Genomic DNA, 13,044 nt, shown 5'->3' on the forward strand with positions numbered 1-13,044 from the left:
GGGGTCGAGCTCTGATACTGTGTATTGTGGGGGGATGTGATCAGTGTAAATGATGGGGGCGAGCTCTGATACTGTGTATTGTGGGGGGATGTGATCGGTGTAAATGATGGGGTCGAGCTCGGATACTGTGTATTGTGGGGGGATGTGATCGGTGGAAATGATGGGGTCGAGCTCTGATACTGTGTATTGTGGGGGGATGTGATCGGTGGAAATGACGGCGCTGATACTGTGTATTGTGGGGGGATGTGATCGGTGGAAATGATGGGGGCGAGCTCTGATACTGTGTATCGTGGGGGGTGTGATCGGTGTAAATGATGGGTCGAGCTCTGATACTGTGTAACATGGGGGATGTGATCGGTGTAAATGATGGGTCGAGCTCTGATACTGTGTAACATGGGGGATGTGATCGGTGTAAATGATGGGGTCGGGCTCTGATACTGTGTATTGTGGGGGGATGTGATCGGTGTAAATGATGGGGGCGAGCTCTGATACTGTGTATCGTGGGGGGACGTGATCGGTGTAAATGATGGGGTCGAGCTCTGATACTGTGTATCGTGGGGGGATGTGATCGGTGTAAATGATGGGTCGAGCACTGATACTGTGTATTGTGGGGGGATGTGATCGGTGTAAATCATGGGGGCGAGCTCTGATACTGTGTAACATGGGGGATGTGATCGGTGTAAATGATAGGTCGAGCTCTGATACTGTGTATCGTGGGAGGATGTGATCGGTGTAAATGATGGGTCGAGCTCTGATACTGTGTATTGTGGGGGGATGTGATCGGTGTAAATGATGGGGGCGAGCTCTGATACTGTGTATTGTGGGGGGATGTGATCGGTGTAAATGATGGGGGCGAGCTCTGATACTGTGTATCGTGGGGGATGTGATCGGTGTAAATGATGGGGTCGAGCTCTGATACTGTGTATTGTGGGGGGATGTGATCGGTGTAAATGATGGGGGCGAGCTCTGATACTGTGTATTGTGGGGGATGTGATCGGTGTAAATGATGGGTCGAGCTCTGATACTGTGTATCGTGGGGGTGTGTGATCGGTGTAAATGATGGGTCGAGCTCTGATACTGTGTATTGTGGGGGGACGTGATCGGTGTAAATGATGGGGTCGAGCTCTGATACTGTGTATCGTGGGGGGGATGTGATCGGTGTAAATGATGGGTCGAGCTCTGATACTGTGTATCGTGGGGGATGTGATCGGTGTAAATGATGGGGTCGAGCTCTGATACTGTGTATTGTGGGGGGATGTGATCGGTGTAAATGATGGGTCGAGCTCTGATACTGTGTATCGTGGGGGATGTGATCGGTGTAAATGATGGGGTCGAGCTCTGATACTGTGTATCGTGGGGGATGTGATCGGTGTAAATGATGGGTCGAGCTCTGATACTGTGTATTGTGGGGGATGTGATCGGTGTTAATGATGGGGGCGAGCTCTGATACTGTGTATTGTGGGGGGTTGTGATTGGTGTAAATGATGGGGTCGAGCTCTGATACTGTGTATTCTGGGGGGATATGATCGGTGTAAATGATGGGGTCGAGCTCTGATACTGTGTATCGTGGGGGGATGTTATCGGTGTAAATGATGGGGGCGAGCTCTGATACTGTGTATCGTGGGGGATGTGATCGGTGTAAATGATGGGGGCGAGCTCTGATACTGTGTATCGTGGGGGATGTGATCGGTGTAAATGATGGGGGCAAGCTCTGATACTGTGTATTGTGGGGGGATGTGATCGGTGTAAATGATGGGGGCGAGCTCTGATACTGTGTATTGTGGGGGGATGTGATCGGTGTAAATGATGGGGTTGAGCTCTGATACTGTGTATCGTGGGGGGACGTGATCGGTGTAAATGATGGGTCGAGCACTGATACTGTGTATTGTGGGGGGATGTGATCAGTGTAAATCATGGGGGCGAGCTCTGATACTGTGTAACATGGGGGATGTGATCGGTGTAAATGATGGGTCGAGCTCTGATACTGTGTAACATGGGGGATGTGATCGGTGTAAATGATGGGTCGAGCTCTGATACTGTGTATTGTGGGGGGATGTGATCGGTGTAAATGATGGGGTCAAGCTCTGATACTGTGTATCGTGGGGGGATGTGATCGGTGTAAATGATGGGTCGAGCTCTGATACTGTGTATCGTGGGGGTGTGTGATCGGTGTAAATGATGGGGTCGAGCTCTGATACTGTGTATCGTGGGGGATGTGATCGGTGTAAATGATGGGGGCGAGCTCTGATACTGTGTATTGTGGGGGGATATGATCGGTGTAAATGATGGGGTCGAGCTCTGATACTGTGTATCGTGGGGGATGTGATCGGTGTAAATGATGGGGTCGAGCTCTGAAACTGTGTATCGTGAGGGATGTGATCGGTGTAAATGATGGGGCGAGCTCTGATACTGTGTATCGTGGGGGATGTGATCGGTGTAAATGATGGGGTCGAGCTCTGATACTGTGTATCGTGGGGGATGTGATCGGTGTAAATGATGGGGTCGAGCTCTGATACTGTGTATTGTGGGGGGATGTGATCGGTGTAAATGATGGGGGCGAGCTCTGATATTGAGTATCGTGGGGGGATGTGATCGGTGTAAATGATGGGTCGAGCTCTGATACTGTGTATCGTGGGGGGATGTGATCGGTGGAAATGATGGGGGCGAGCTTTGATACTGTGTAACGTGGGGGGATGTGATCGGTGTAAATGATGGGGGCGAGCTCTGATACTGTGTATTGTGGGGGGATGTGATCGGTGTAAATGATGGGGGCGAGCTCGGATACTGTGTATTGTGGGGGATGTGATCGGTGTTAATGATGGGGGCGAGCTCTGATACCGTGTATTGTGGGGGGATGTGATCGGTGTAAATGATGGGTCGAGCTTTCATACTGTGTATTGTGGGGGGATGTGATCGGTGTAAATGATGGGGGCGAGCTCTGATACTGTGTATCGTGGGGGGATGTGATCGGTGTAAATGATGGGGTCGAGCTCTGATACTGTGTATCGTGGGGGGATGTGATCGGTGTAAATGATGGGGGTGAGCTCTGATACTGTGTATTGTGGGGGGATGTGATCGGTGTAAATGATGGGTCGAGCTTTCATACTGTGTATTGTGGGGGGAGATGTGATCGGTGATTCTGAACACAACCACAATCATAAACTAAAACTATAAATTGTAATTTTGCTATTTTTATTTTTCCTTCAAGGTGTTGGTCTCTCAGTGATTTGTGCAGATTGTGGGAGACATTAAAGATTCTGAACTGTTACTTCTTGGTAGGATTTTTTTATGTAACAAACACCTGGGATTTTACAAGGGCGTGTAGACTTATGTCAGCTGTATACTTTATGCCTGTTCAGGACATACTGTGTGTTATCTGCTGTAACGACCACCCCGGCTCCAGTAAAATGAGACAGGTCTCTGCTTTTAGCTCATTGAGGCGGGTGATCAGCGGCGCCGGCTTACTCACGGTTCTGCAGCAATCGCTCCATGTCCTCGCAGCTTCTGTCATTATGAACCATGACATCAAATCCGAGGCTCTTAAAACAACGAAAAAGATCCCCAGCGTCTTTATCTGTACCATTCCGGATACACATCCCTGAGAATAATAAAACAGACCAGAGATCAGCGGTGACATCACTGAGAACACCGCCTATCCATCACCAGAGATCAGCAGTGACATCACTGAGAACACCTCCTATCCATCACCAAAGATCAGCAGTGACATCACTGAGAACGCCTCCTATCCATCACCAGAGATCAGCAGTGACATCACTGAGAACACCGCCTATCCATCACCAGAGATCAGCGGTGACATCACTGAGAACACCACCTATCCATCACCAGAGATCAGCGGTGACATCACTGAGAACACCTCCTATCCATCACCAGAGATCAGCGGTGACATCACTGAGAACACCTCCTATCCATCACCAGAGATCAGCGGTGATATCACTGAGAACACCTCCTATCCATCACCAGAGATCAGCAGTGACATCACTGAGAACACCACCTATCCATCACCAGAGATCAGCAGTGACATCACTGAGAACACCGCCTATCCATCACCAGAGATCAGCAGTGACATCACTGAGAACACCGCCTATCCATCACCAGAGATCAGCGGTGACATCACTGAGAACACCTCCTATCCATCACCAGAGATCAGCGGTGACATCACTGAGAACACCACCTATCCATCACCAGAGATCAGCAGTGACATCACTGAGAACACCACCTATCCATCACCAGAGATCAGCAGTGACATCACTGAGAACACCACCTATCCATCACCAGAGATCAGCGGTGACATCACTGAGAACACCTCCTATCCATCACCAAAGATCAGCAGTGACATCACTGAGAACACCTCCTATCCATCACCAGAGATCAGCGGTGACATCACTGAGAACACCTCCTATCCATCACCAGAGATCAGCAGTGACATCACTGAGAACACCGCCTATCCATCACCAGAGATCAGCGGTGACATCACTGAGAACACCTCCTATCCATCACCAGAGATCAGCAGTGACATCACTGAGAACACCTCCTATCCATCACCAGAGATCAGCAGTGACATCACTGAGAACACCTCCTATCCATCACCAGAGATCAGCAGTGACATCACTGAGAACACCACCTATCCATCACCAGAGATCAGCGGTGACATCACTGAGAACACCTCCTATCCATCACCAAAGATCAGCAGTGACATCACTGAGAACACCTCCTATCCATCACCAGAGATCAGCGGTGACATCACTGAGAACACCTCCTATCCATCACCAGAGATCAGCAGTGACATCACTGAGAACACCGCCTATCCATCACCAGAGATCAGCGGTGACATCACTGAGAACACCTCCTATCCATCACCAGAGATCAGCGGTGACATCACTGAGAACACCTCCTATCCATCACCAGAGATCAGCAGTGACATCACTGAGAACACCTCCTATTCATCACCAGAGATCAGCGGTGACATCACTGAGAACACCGCCTATCCATCACCAGAAATCAGCAGTGACATCACTGAGAACACCTCCTATTCATCACCAGAGATCAGCGGTGACATCACTGAGAACACCGCCTATCCATCACCAGAAATCAGCAGTGACATCACTGAGAACACCTCCTATTCATCACCAGAGATCAGCAGTGACATCACTGAGAACACCTCCTATCCATCACCAGAGATCAGCAGTGACATCACTGAGAATATCGCCTATCCATCACCAGAGATCAGCGGTGACATCACTGAGAACACCTCCTATCCATCACCAGAGATCAGCAGTGACATCACTGAGAACACCTCCTATCCATCACCAGAGATCAGCAGTGACATCACTGAGAACACCTCCTATTCATCACCAGAGATCAGCGGTGACATCACTGAGAACACCGCCTATCCATCACCAGAAATCAGCAGTGACATCACTGAGAACACCGCCTATCCATCACCAGAGATCAGCGGTGACATCACTGAGAACACCTCCTATCCATCACCAGAGATCAGCGGTGACATCACTGAGAACACCTCCTATTCATCACCAGAGATCAGCGGTGACATCACTGAGAACACCGCCTATCCATCACCAGAGATCAGCGGTGACATCACTGAGAACACCTCCTATCCATCACCAGAGATCAGCGGTGACATCACTGAGAACACCGCCTATCCATGACCAGAGATCAGCGGTGACATCACTGAGAACACCACCTATCCATCACCAGAGATCAGCGGTGACATCACTGAGAACACCTATCCATCACCAGAGATCAGCGGTGACATCACTGAGAACACCTATCCATCACCAGAGATCAGCGGTGACATCACTGAGAACACCGCCTATCCATCACCAGAGATCAGCAGTGACATCACTGAGAACACCTCCTATTCATCACCAGAGATCAGCGGTGACATCACTGAGAACACCGCCTATCCATCACCAGAGATCAGCAGTGACATCACTGAGAACACCGCCTATCCATCACCAGAGATCAGCAGTGACATCACTGAGAACACCGCCTATCCATCACCAGAGATCAGCGGTGACATCACTGAGAACACCTCCTATCCATCACCAGAGATCAGCGGTGACATCACTGAGAACACCTATCCATCACCAGAGATCAGCGGTGACATCACTGAGAACACCGCCTATCCATCACCAGAGATCAGCAGTGACATCACTGAGAACACCTCCTATTCATCACCAGAGATCAGCGGTGACATCACTGAGAACACCGCCTATCCATCACCAGAGATCAGCAGTGACATCACTGAGAACACCGCCTATCCATCACCAGAGATCAGCAGTGACATCACTGAGAACACCGCCTATCCATCACCAGAGATCAGCGGTGACATCACTGAGAACACCTCCTATCCATCACCAGATATCAGCAGTGACATCACTGAGAACACCTCCTATCCATCACCAGAGATCAGCGGTGACATCACTGAGAACACCTCCTATCCATCACCAGATATCAGCAGTGACATCACTGAGAACACCGCCTATCCATCACCAGAGATCAGCGGTGACATCACTGAGAACACCTCCTATCCATCACCAGAGATCAGCAGTGACATCACTGAGAACACCTCCTATACATCACCAGAGATCAGCGGTGACATCACTGAGAACACCGCCTATCCATCACCAGAGATCAGCGGTGACATCACCGAGAACATCGCCTATCCATCACCAGAGATCAGCGGTGACATCACTGAGAACACCTCCTATCCATCAACAGAGATCAGCGGTGACATCACTGAGAACACCTCCTATTCATCACCAGAGATCAGCGGTGACATCACTGAGAACACCGCCTATCCATCACCAGAGATCAGCCGTGACATCACTGAGAACACCGCCTATCCATCACCAGAGATCAGCGGTGACATCACTGAGAACACCTCCTATCCATCACCAGAGATCAGCGGTGACATCACTGAGAACACCTCCTATCCATCACCAGAGATCAGCGGTGACATCACTGAGAACACCGCCTATCCATGACCAGAGATCAGCGGTGACATCACTGAGAACACCTCCTATCCATCACCAGAGATCAGCGGTGACATCACTGAGAACACCTATCCATCACCAGAGATCAGCGGTGACATCACTGAGAACACCGCCTATCCATGACCAGAGATCAGCGGTGACATCACTGAGAACACCTCCTATCCATCACCAGAGATCAGCGGTGACATCACTGAGAACACCTATCCATCACCAGAGATCAGCGGTGACATCACTGAGAACACCTCCTATCCATCACCAGAGATCAGCGGTGACATCACTGAGAACACCTCCTATCCATCACCAGAGATCAGTAGTGACATCACTGAGAACACCGCCTATCCATCACCAGAGATCAGCGGTGACATCACTGAGAACACCTCCTATCCATCACCAGAGATCAGCGGTGACATCACTGAGAACACCTCCTATCCATCACCAGAGATCAGCGGTGACATCACTGAGAACACCGCCTATCCATCACCAGAGATCAGCGGTGACATCACTGAGAACACCGCCTATCCATCACCAGAGATCAGCGGTGACATCACTGAGAACACCGCCTATCCATCACCAGAGATCAGCAGTGACATCACTGAGAACACCTCCTATCCATCACCAGAGATCAGCAGTGACATCAGTGAGAACACCGCCTATCCATCACCAGAGATCAGCGGTGACATCACTGAGAATGCCGCCTATCCATCACCAGAGATCAGCGGTGACATCACTGAGAACACCGCCTATCCATCACCAGAGATCAGCGGTGACATCACTGAGAACACCGCCTATCCATCACCAGAGATCAGCAGTGACATCACTGAGAACACCTCCTATCCATCACCAGAGATCAGCGGTGACATCACTGAGAACACCGCCTATCCATCACCAGAGATCAGCAGTGACATCAATGAGAACACCTCCTATCCATCACCAGAGATCAGCGGTGATATCACTGAGAACACCTCCTATCCATCACCAGAGATCAGCAGTGACATCACTGAGAACACCTCCTATCCATCACCAGAGATCAGCGGTGACATCACTGAGAACACCACCTATCCATCACCAGAGATCAGCGGTGACATCACTGAGAACACCGCCTATCCATCACCAGAGATCAGCGGTGACATCACTGAGAACACCTCCTATCCATCACCAGAGATCAGCAGTGACATCACTGAGAACACCGCCTATCCATCACCAGAAATCAGCAGTGACATCACTGAGAACACCTCCTATTCATCACCAGAGATCAGCAGTGACATCACTGAGAACACCGCCTATCCATCACCAGAAATCAGCAGTGACATCACTGAGAACACCGCCTATCCATCACCAGAGATCAGCGGTGACATCACTGAGAACACCTCCTATTCATCACCAGAGATCAGCAGTGACATCACTGAGAACACCTCCTATTCATCACCAGAAATCAGCAGTGACATCACTGAGAACACCACCTATCCATCACCAGAGATCAGCGGTGACATCACTGAGAACACCTCCTATCCATCACCAAAGATCAGCAGTGACATCAGTGAGAACACCTCCTATCCATCACCAGAGATCAGCGGTGACATCACTGAGAACATCGCCTATCCATCACCAGAGATCAGCGGTGACATCACTGAGAACACCGCCTATCCATCACCAGAGATCAGCGGTGACATCACTGAGAACACCGCCTATCCATCACCAGAGACCCTCATAGATGCAGACCCTTCTCGTCACCTGTTTTCTCGTGGAAGTTCTTGTTGTTAATGATGACACATTTGCCGACTTTCCCATAGTTCATTTTGTACTGGAAATCCGGAGCGAGGATCCGCGGGTTCTGTGAGGACGACGACTTCTCTGAGGTCTCTGGGTCATTTTTCTTCTTTCTGACAAAAGATATAAACAAATTGAAGAATTCAGCAACCACAAGACTGACAGATAATATCTCCAAAGGCGTCACCCACAGATCCCCCATAATAGAGCATTATCCACAGATCCCCCATAACAGAGCGTCAGCCACAGATCCCCCATAACAGAGCGTCATCCACAGATCCCCCATAACAGAGCGTCACCCACAGATTCCCCATTACAGAGCGTCACCCACAGATCCCCCATAACAGAGCGTCACCCACAGATCCCTCATAACAGAGCGTCATCCACAGATCCCCCAAAACAGAGCGTCATCCACAGATCCCCCAAAACAGAGCGTCATCCACAGATCCCCCATAAGAGCGTCACCCACAGATCCCCCATAACAGAGCGTCATCCACAGATCCCCCATAACAGAGCATCACCCACAGATCCCCCATAACAGAGCGTCACCCACAGATCCCCATAACAGAGCATCATCCACAGATCCCCCATAACAGAGCGTCATCCGCAGATTCCCCATAACAGAGCGTCATCCGCAGATCCCCCATAACAGAGCGTCATCCGCAGATCCCCCATAACAGAGCGTCACCTACAGATCCCCCATAACAGAGCGTCACCCACAGATCCCCCATAACAGAGCGTCATCCACAGATCCCCCATAACAGCATCATCCGCAGATCCCCCATAACAGAGCATCATCCACAGATCCCCCATAACAGAGAGTCATCCACAGATCCCCCATAACAGAGCATCATCCACAGATCCCCATAACAGAGCGTCATCCACAGATCCCCCATAACAGAGCGTCATCCACAGATCCCCCATAACAGAGCGTCATCCACAGATCCCCCAAAACAGAGCGTCATCCACAGATCCCCCATAAGAGCGTCACCCACAGATCCCCCATAACAGAGCGTCATCCACAGATCCCCCATAACAGAGCGTCATCCACAGATCCCCCATAACAGAGCGTCATCCACAGATCCCCCATAACAGAGCGTCACCCACAGATCCCCCATAACAGAGCGTCACCCACAGATCCCCATAACAGAGCGTCATCCGCAGATTCCCCATAACAGAGCGTCATCCGCAGATCCCCCATAACAGAGCGTCATCCGCAGATCCCCCATAACAGAGCGTCACCTACAGATCCCCCATAACAGAGCGTCACCCACAGATCCCCCATAACAGAGCGTCATCCACAGATCCCCCATAACAGCATCATCCGCAGATCCCCCATAACAGAGCATCATCCACAGATCCCCCATAACAGAGAGTCATCCACAGATCCCCCATAACAGAGCATCATCCACAGATCCCCATAACAGAGCGTCATCCACAGATCCCCCATAACAGAGCGTCATCCACAGATCCCCCATAACAGAGCATCATCCACAGATCCCCCATAACAGAGCGTCATCCACAGATCCCCCATAACAGAGCGTCATCCACAGATCCCCCATAACAGAGCGTCATCCACAGATCCCCCATAACAGAGCGTCATCCACCGATCCCCATAACAGAGCGTCCTCCACAGATCCCCCATAACAGAGCGTCACCCACAGATCCCCCATAACAGAGCGTCATCCACAGATCCCCCATAACAGAGCGTCATCCACAGATCCCCCATAACAGAGCATCCTCCACAGATCCCCCATAACAGAGCATCCGTGGTGTTACATAGGACTGCAGGTGACATCACTACATATACATACATACATACACATATATATATACACACATATATATATATATATATATATATACACACACTTAATATTTTTCTCTTTATGTTTGAAGCCTGAAAGGGGAGACGGGTGAAAAATTCAAAGGGGTCGAATACTTTCGCAAGGCACTGTATATAGTAGGTCAATGAATCTGTAGTTTGCTTTTCTAGGAAATCTGCTAAATCAGGTTTTTCCAGATTTTCACGTAATCTTCACAAACGGAGGAGGAAATACAGATCGCTCTCTAGGACGGATATGCACACCTAGTTATGATGGGATTATTGATGAGACACAAAGGAAGCTGTCAGCGCGGGGCTAAGGGAGGCAGCGCAGAGTTGTGTGGGGCTGTGCGAGCTTGAGGGAAATTGTGCAGGGTCGTGTGGGGCCGTGCAGTGCCATGTGAATCAGTGAGGGGCCGTGCAGAGCTGTGTAGGGCAGTGCGAGGCAGTAGGTGCTTTGCAGGGTCGTGCAGAGCTGTGTAGGGCAGTGCGAGGCAGTAGGTGCTTTGCAGGGCCGTGCAGAGCTGTGTAGGGCAGTGCGAGGCAGTAGGTGCTGTGCGGGGCCGTGCAGATTTGTGTAGGGCAGTGTGAGGCAGTAGGTGCTGTGCGGGGTCGTGCAGAGCTGTGTAGGGCAATGCAAGGCAGTAGGTGCTCTGCGGGGTTGTGTAGGGCAGTACAGGCTCGTGCGATGCAGTGCGGGGCCGTAGGTGCTGTGCGGGATCGTGCATAGCTGTGTAGGGCAGTAGGTGCTGTGCAGGGCCGTGCAGAGCTGTGAGGGCAGTGCGAGGCAGTAGGTGCTGTGCGAGGCCGTGCAGAGCTGTGTAGGGCAGTGCGAAGCAGTAGGTGCTGTGCGGGGCCGTGCAGAGCTGTGTACGGCAGTGCGAGGCAGTAGGTGCTGTGTGGGGCCGTGCAGAGCTGTGTAGGGCAGTGCGAGGCAGTAGGTGCTCTGTGGGGTCGTGTAGGGCAGTACAGGCTTGTGCGATGCAGTGCGGGGCCGCAGGTGCTGTGCGGGATCGTGCAGAGCTGTGTAGGGCAGTAGTAGGTGCTGTGCAGGGCCGTGCAGAGCTGTGCAGGGCAGTGCGAGGCAGTAGGTGCTGTGCGGGATCGTGCAGAGCTGTGTAGGGCAGTGCCAGGCAGTAGGTGCTGTGCGGGGCCGTGCAGAGCTGTGTAGGGCAGTGCGAGGCAGTAGGTGCTGTGCGGGGCCGTGCAGAGCTGTGTAGGGCAGTGCGAGGCAGTAGGTGCTGTGCGGGGCCGTGCAGAGCTGTGTAGGGCAGTGCGAGGCAGTAGGTGCTGTGCGGGGCCGTGCAGAGCTGTGAGGGCAGTGCGAGGCAGTAGGTGCTGTGCGGGATCGTGCGGAGCTGTGTAGGGCAGTGCGAGGAAGTAGGTGCTGTGCGGGGCCGTGCAGAGCTGTGTAGGGCAGTGCGAGGCAGTAGGTGCTGTGCGGGATCGTGCAGAGCTGTGTAGGGCAGTGCGAGGCAGTAGGTGCTGTGCGGGGCCGTGCAGAGCTGTGTAGGGCAGTGTGAGGCAGTAGGTGCTCTGTGGGGTCGTGTAGGGCAGTACAGGCTTGTGCGATGCAGTGCGGGGCCGTAGGTGCTGTGCGGGATCGTGCAGAGCTGTGTAGGGCAGTAGGTGCTGTGCAGGGCCGTGCGAGGCAGTAGGTGCTGTGCCGGGCCGTGCAGATTTGTGTAGGGCAGTGCGAGGCAGTAGGTGATCTGCGGGGCCGTGCAGAGCTGTGTAGGGCAGTGCGAGGCAGTAGGTGCTGTGCGGGGTTGTGTAGGGCAGTACAGGCTCGTGCGATGCAGTGCGGGGCCGTAGGTGCTGTGCGGGGCCGTGCAGAGCTGTGTAGGGCAGTGCGAAGCAGTAGGTGCTCTGTGGGGTCGTATAGGGCAGTACAGGCTTGTGCGATGCAGTGCAGGGCCGTAGGTGCTGTGCGGGATCGTGCAGAGCTGTGTAGGGCAGTAGGTGCTGTGCAGGGCCGTGCGAGGCAGTAGGTGCTGTGCCGGGCCGTGCAGATTTGTGTAGGGCAGTGCGAGGCAGTAGGTGCTCTGCGGGGCCGTGCAGAGCTGTGTAGGGCAGTGCGAGGCAGTAGATGCTCTGCGGGGTTGTGTAGGGCAGTACAGGCTCGTGCGATGCAGTGCGGGGCCGTAGCTGGTCAAGTCCACCAAAGGGCATCAGTATATCCTAGTGTCATGGATTATGCTACGCGGTACCCGGAGAGCCATTGAGAGATTCCTCTGCTAACAGTGCCGCTAAAGAACTGGTCCAGATATTTTCCCGAGCCAGCCGGCCAATAGAGATCTGACAGATCAGGCTGCTCCATTCATGACAAAGTTAATAAGGAAGTTGCTCTAAGTCCTGGAGATCACACAACTCAGGACCTCGGTATGCCACCCGCAGATGGACGTTCTCATGGAA

The 13,044-nt window shown here is 52.1% G+C and overlaps 1 protein-coding gene across 1 annotated transcript in view; it reads right to left on the reverse strand.

Annotated features, from left to right (window-relative positions):
• Nucleotides 1-13,044, reverse strand: part of CASP7 (caspase 7) — a 134,545-nt gene that overhangs the window by 22,739 nt on the left and 98,762 nt on the right. Inside the window, 2 exon segments of the mRNA XM_075348162.1 lie at nucleotides 3,470-3,598; nucleotides 8,769-8,917. Coding sequence (XP_075204277.1) covers nucleotides 3,470-3,598; nucleotides 8,769-8,917 — 278 coding nt within the window.

This window comes from Anomaloglossus baeobatrachus, chromosome 5 (assembly GCF_048569485.1).
Source record: "Anomaloglossus baeobatrachus isolate aAnoBae1 chromosome 5, aAnoBae1.hap1, whole genome shotgun sequence".
Lineage (NCBI taxonomy): Eukaryota > Metazoa > Chordata > Amphibia > Anura > Aromobatidae > Anomaloglossus > Anomaloglossus baeobatrachus.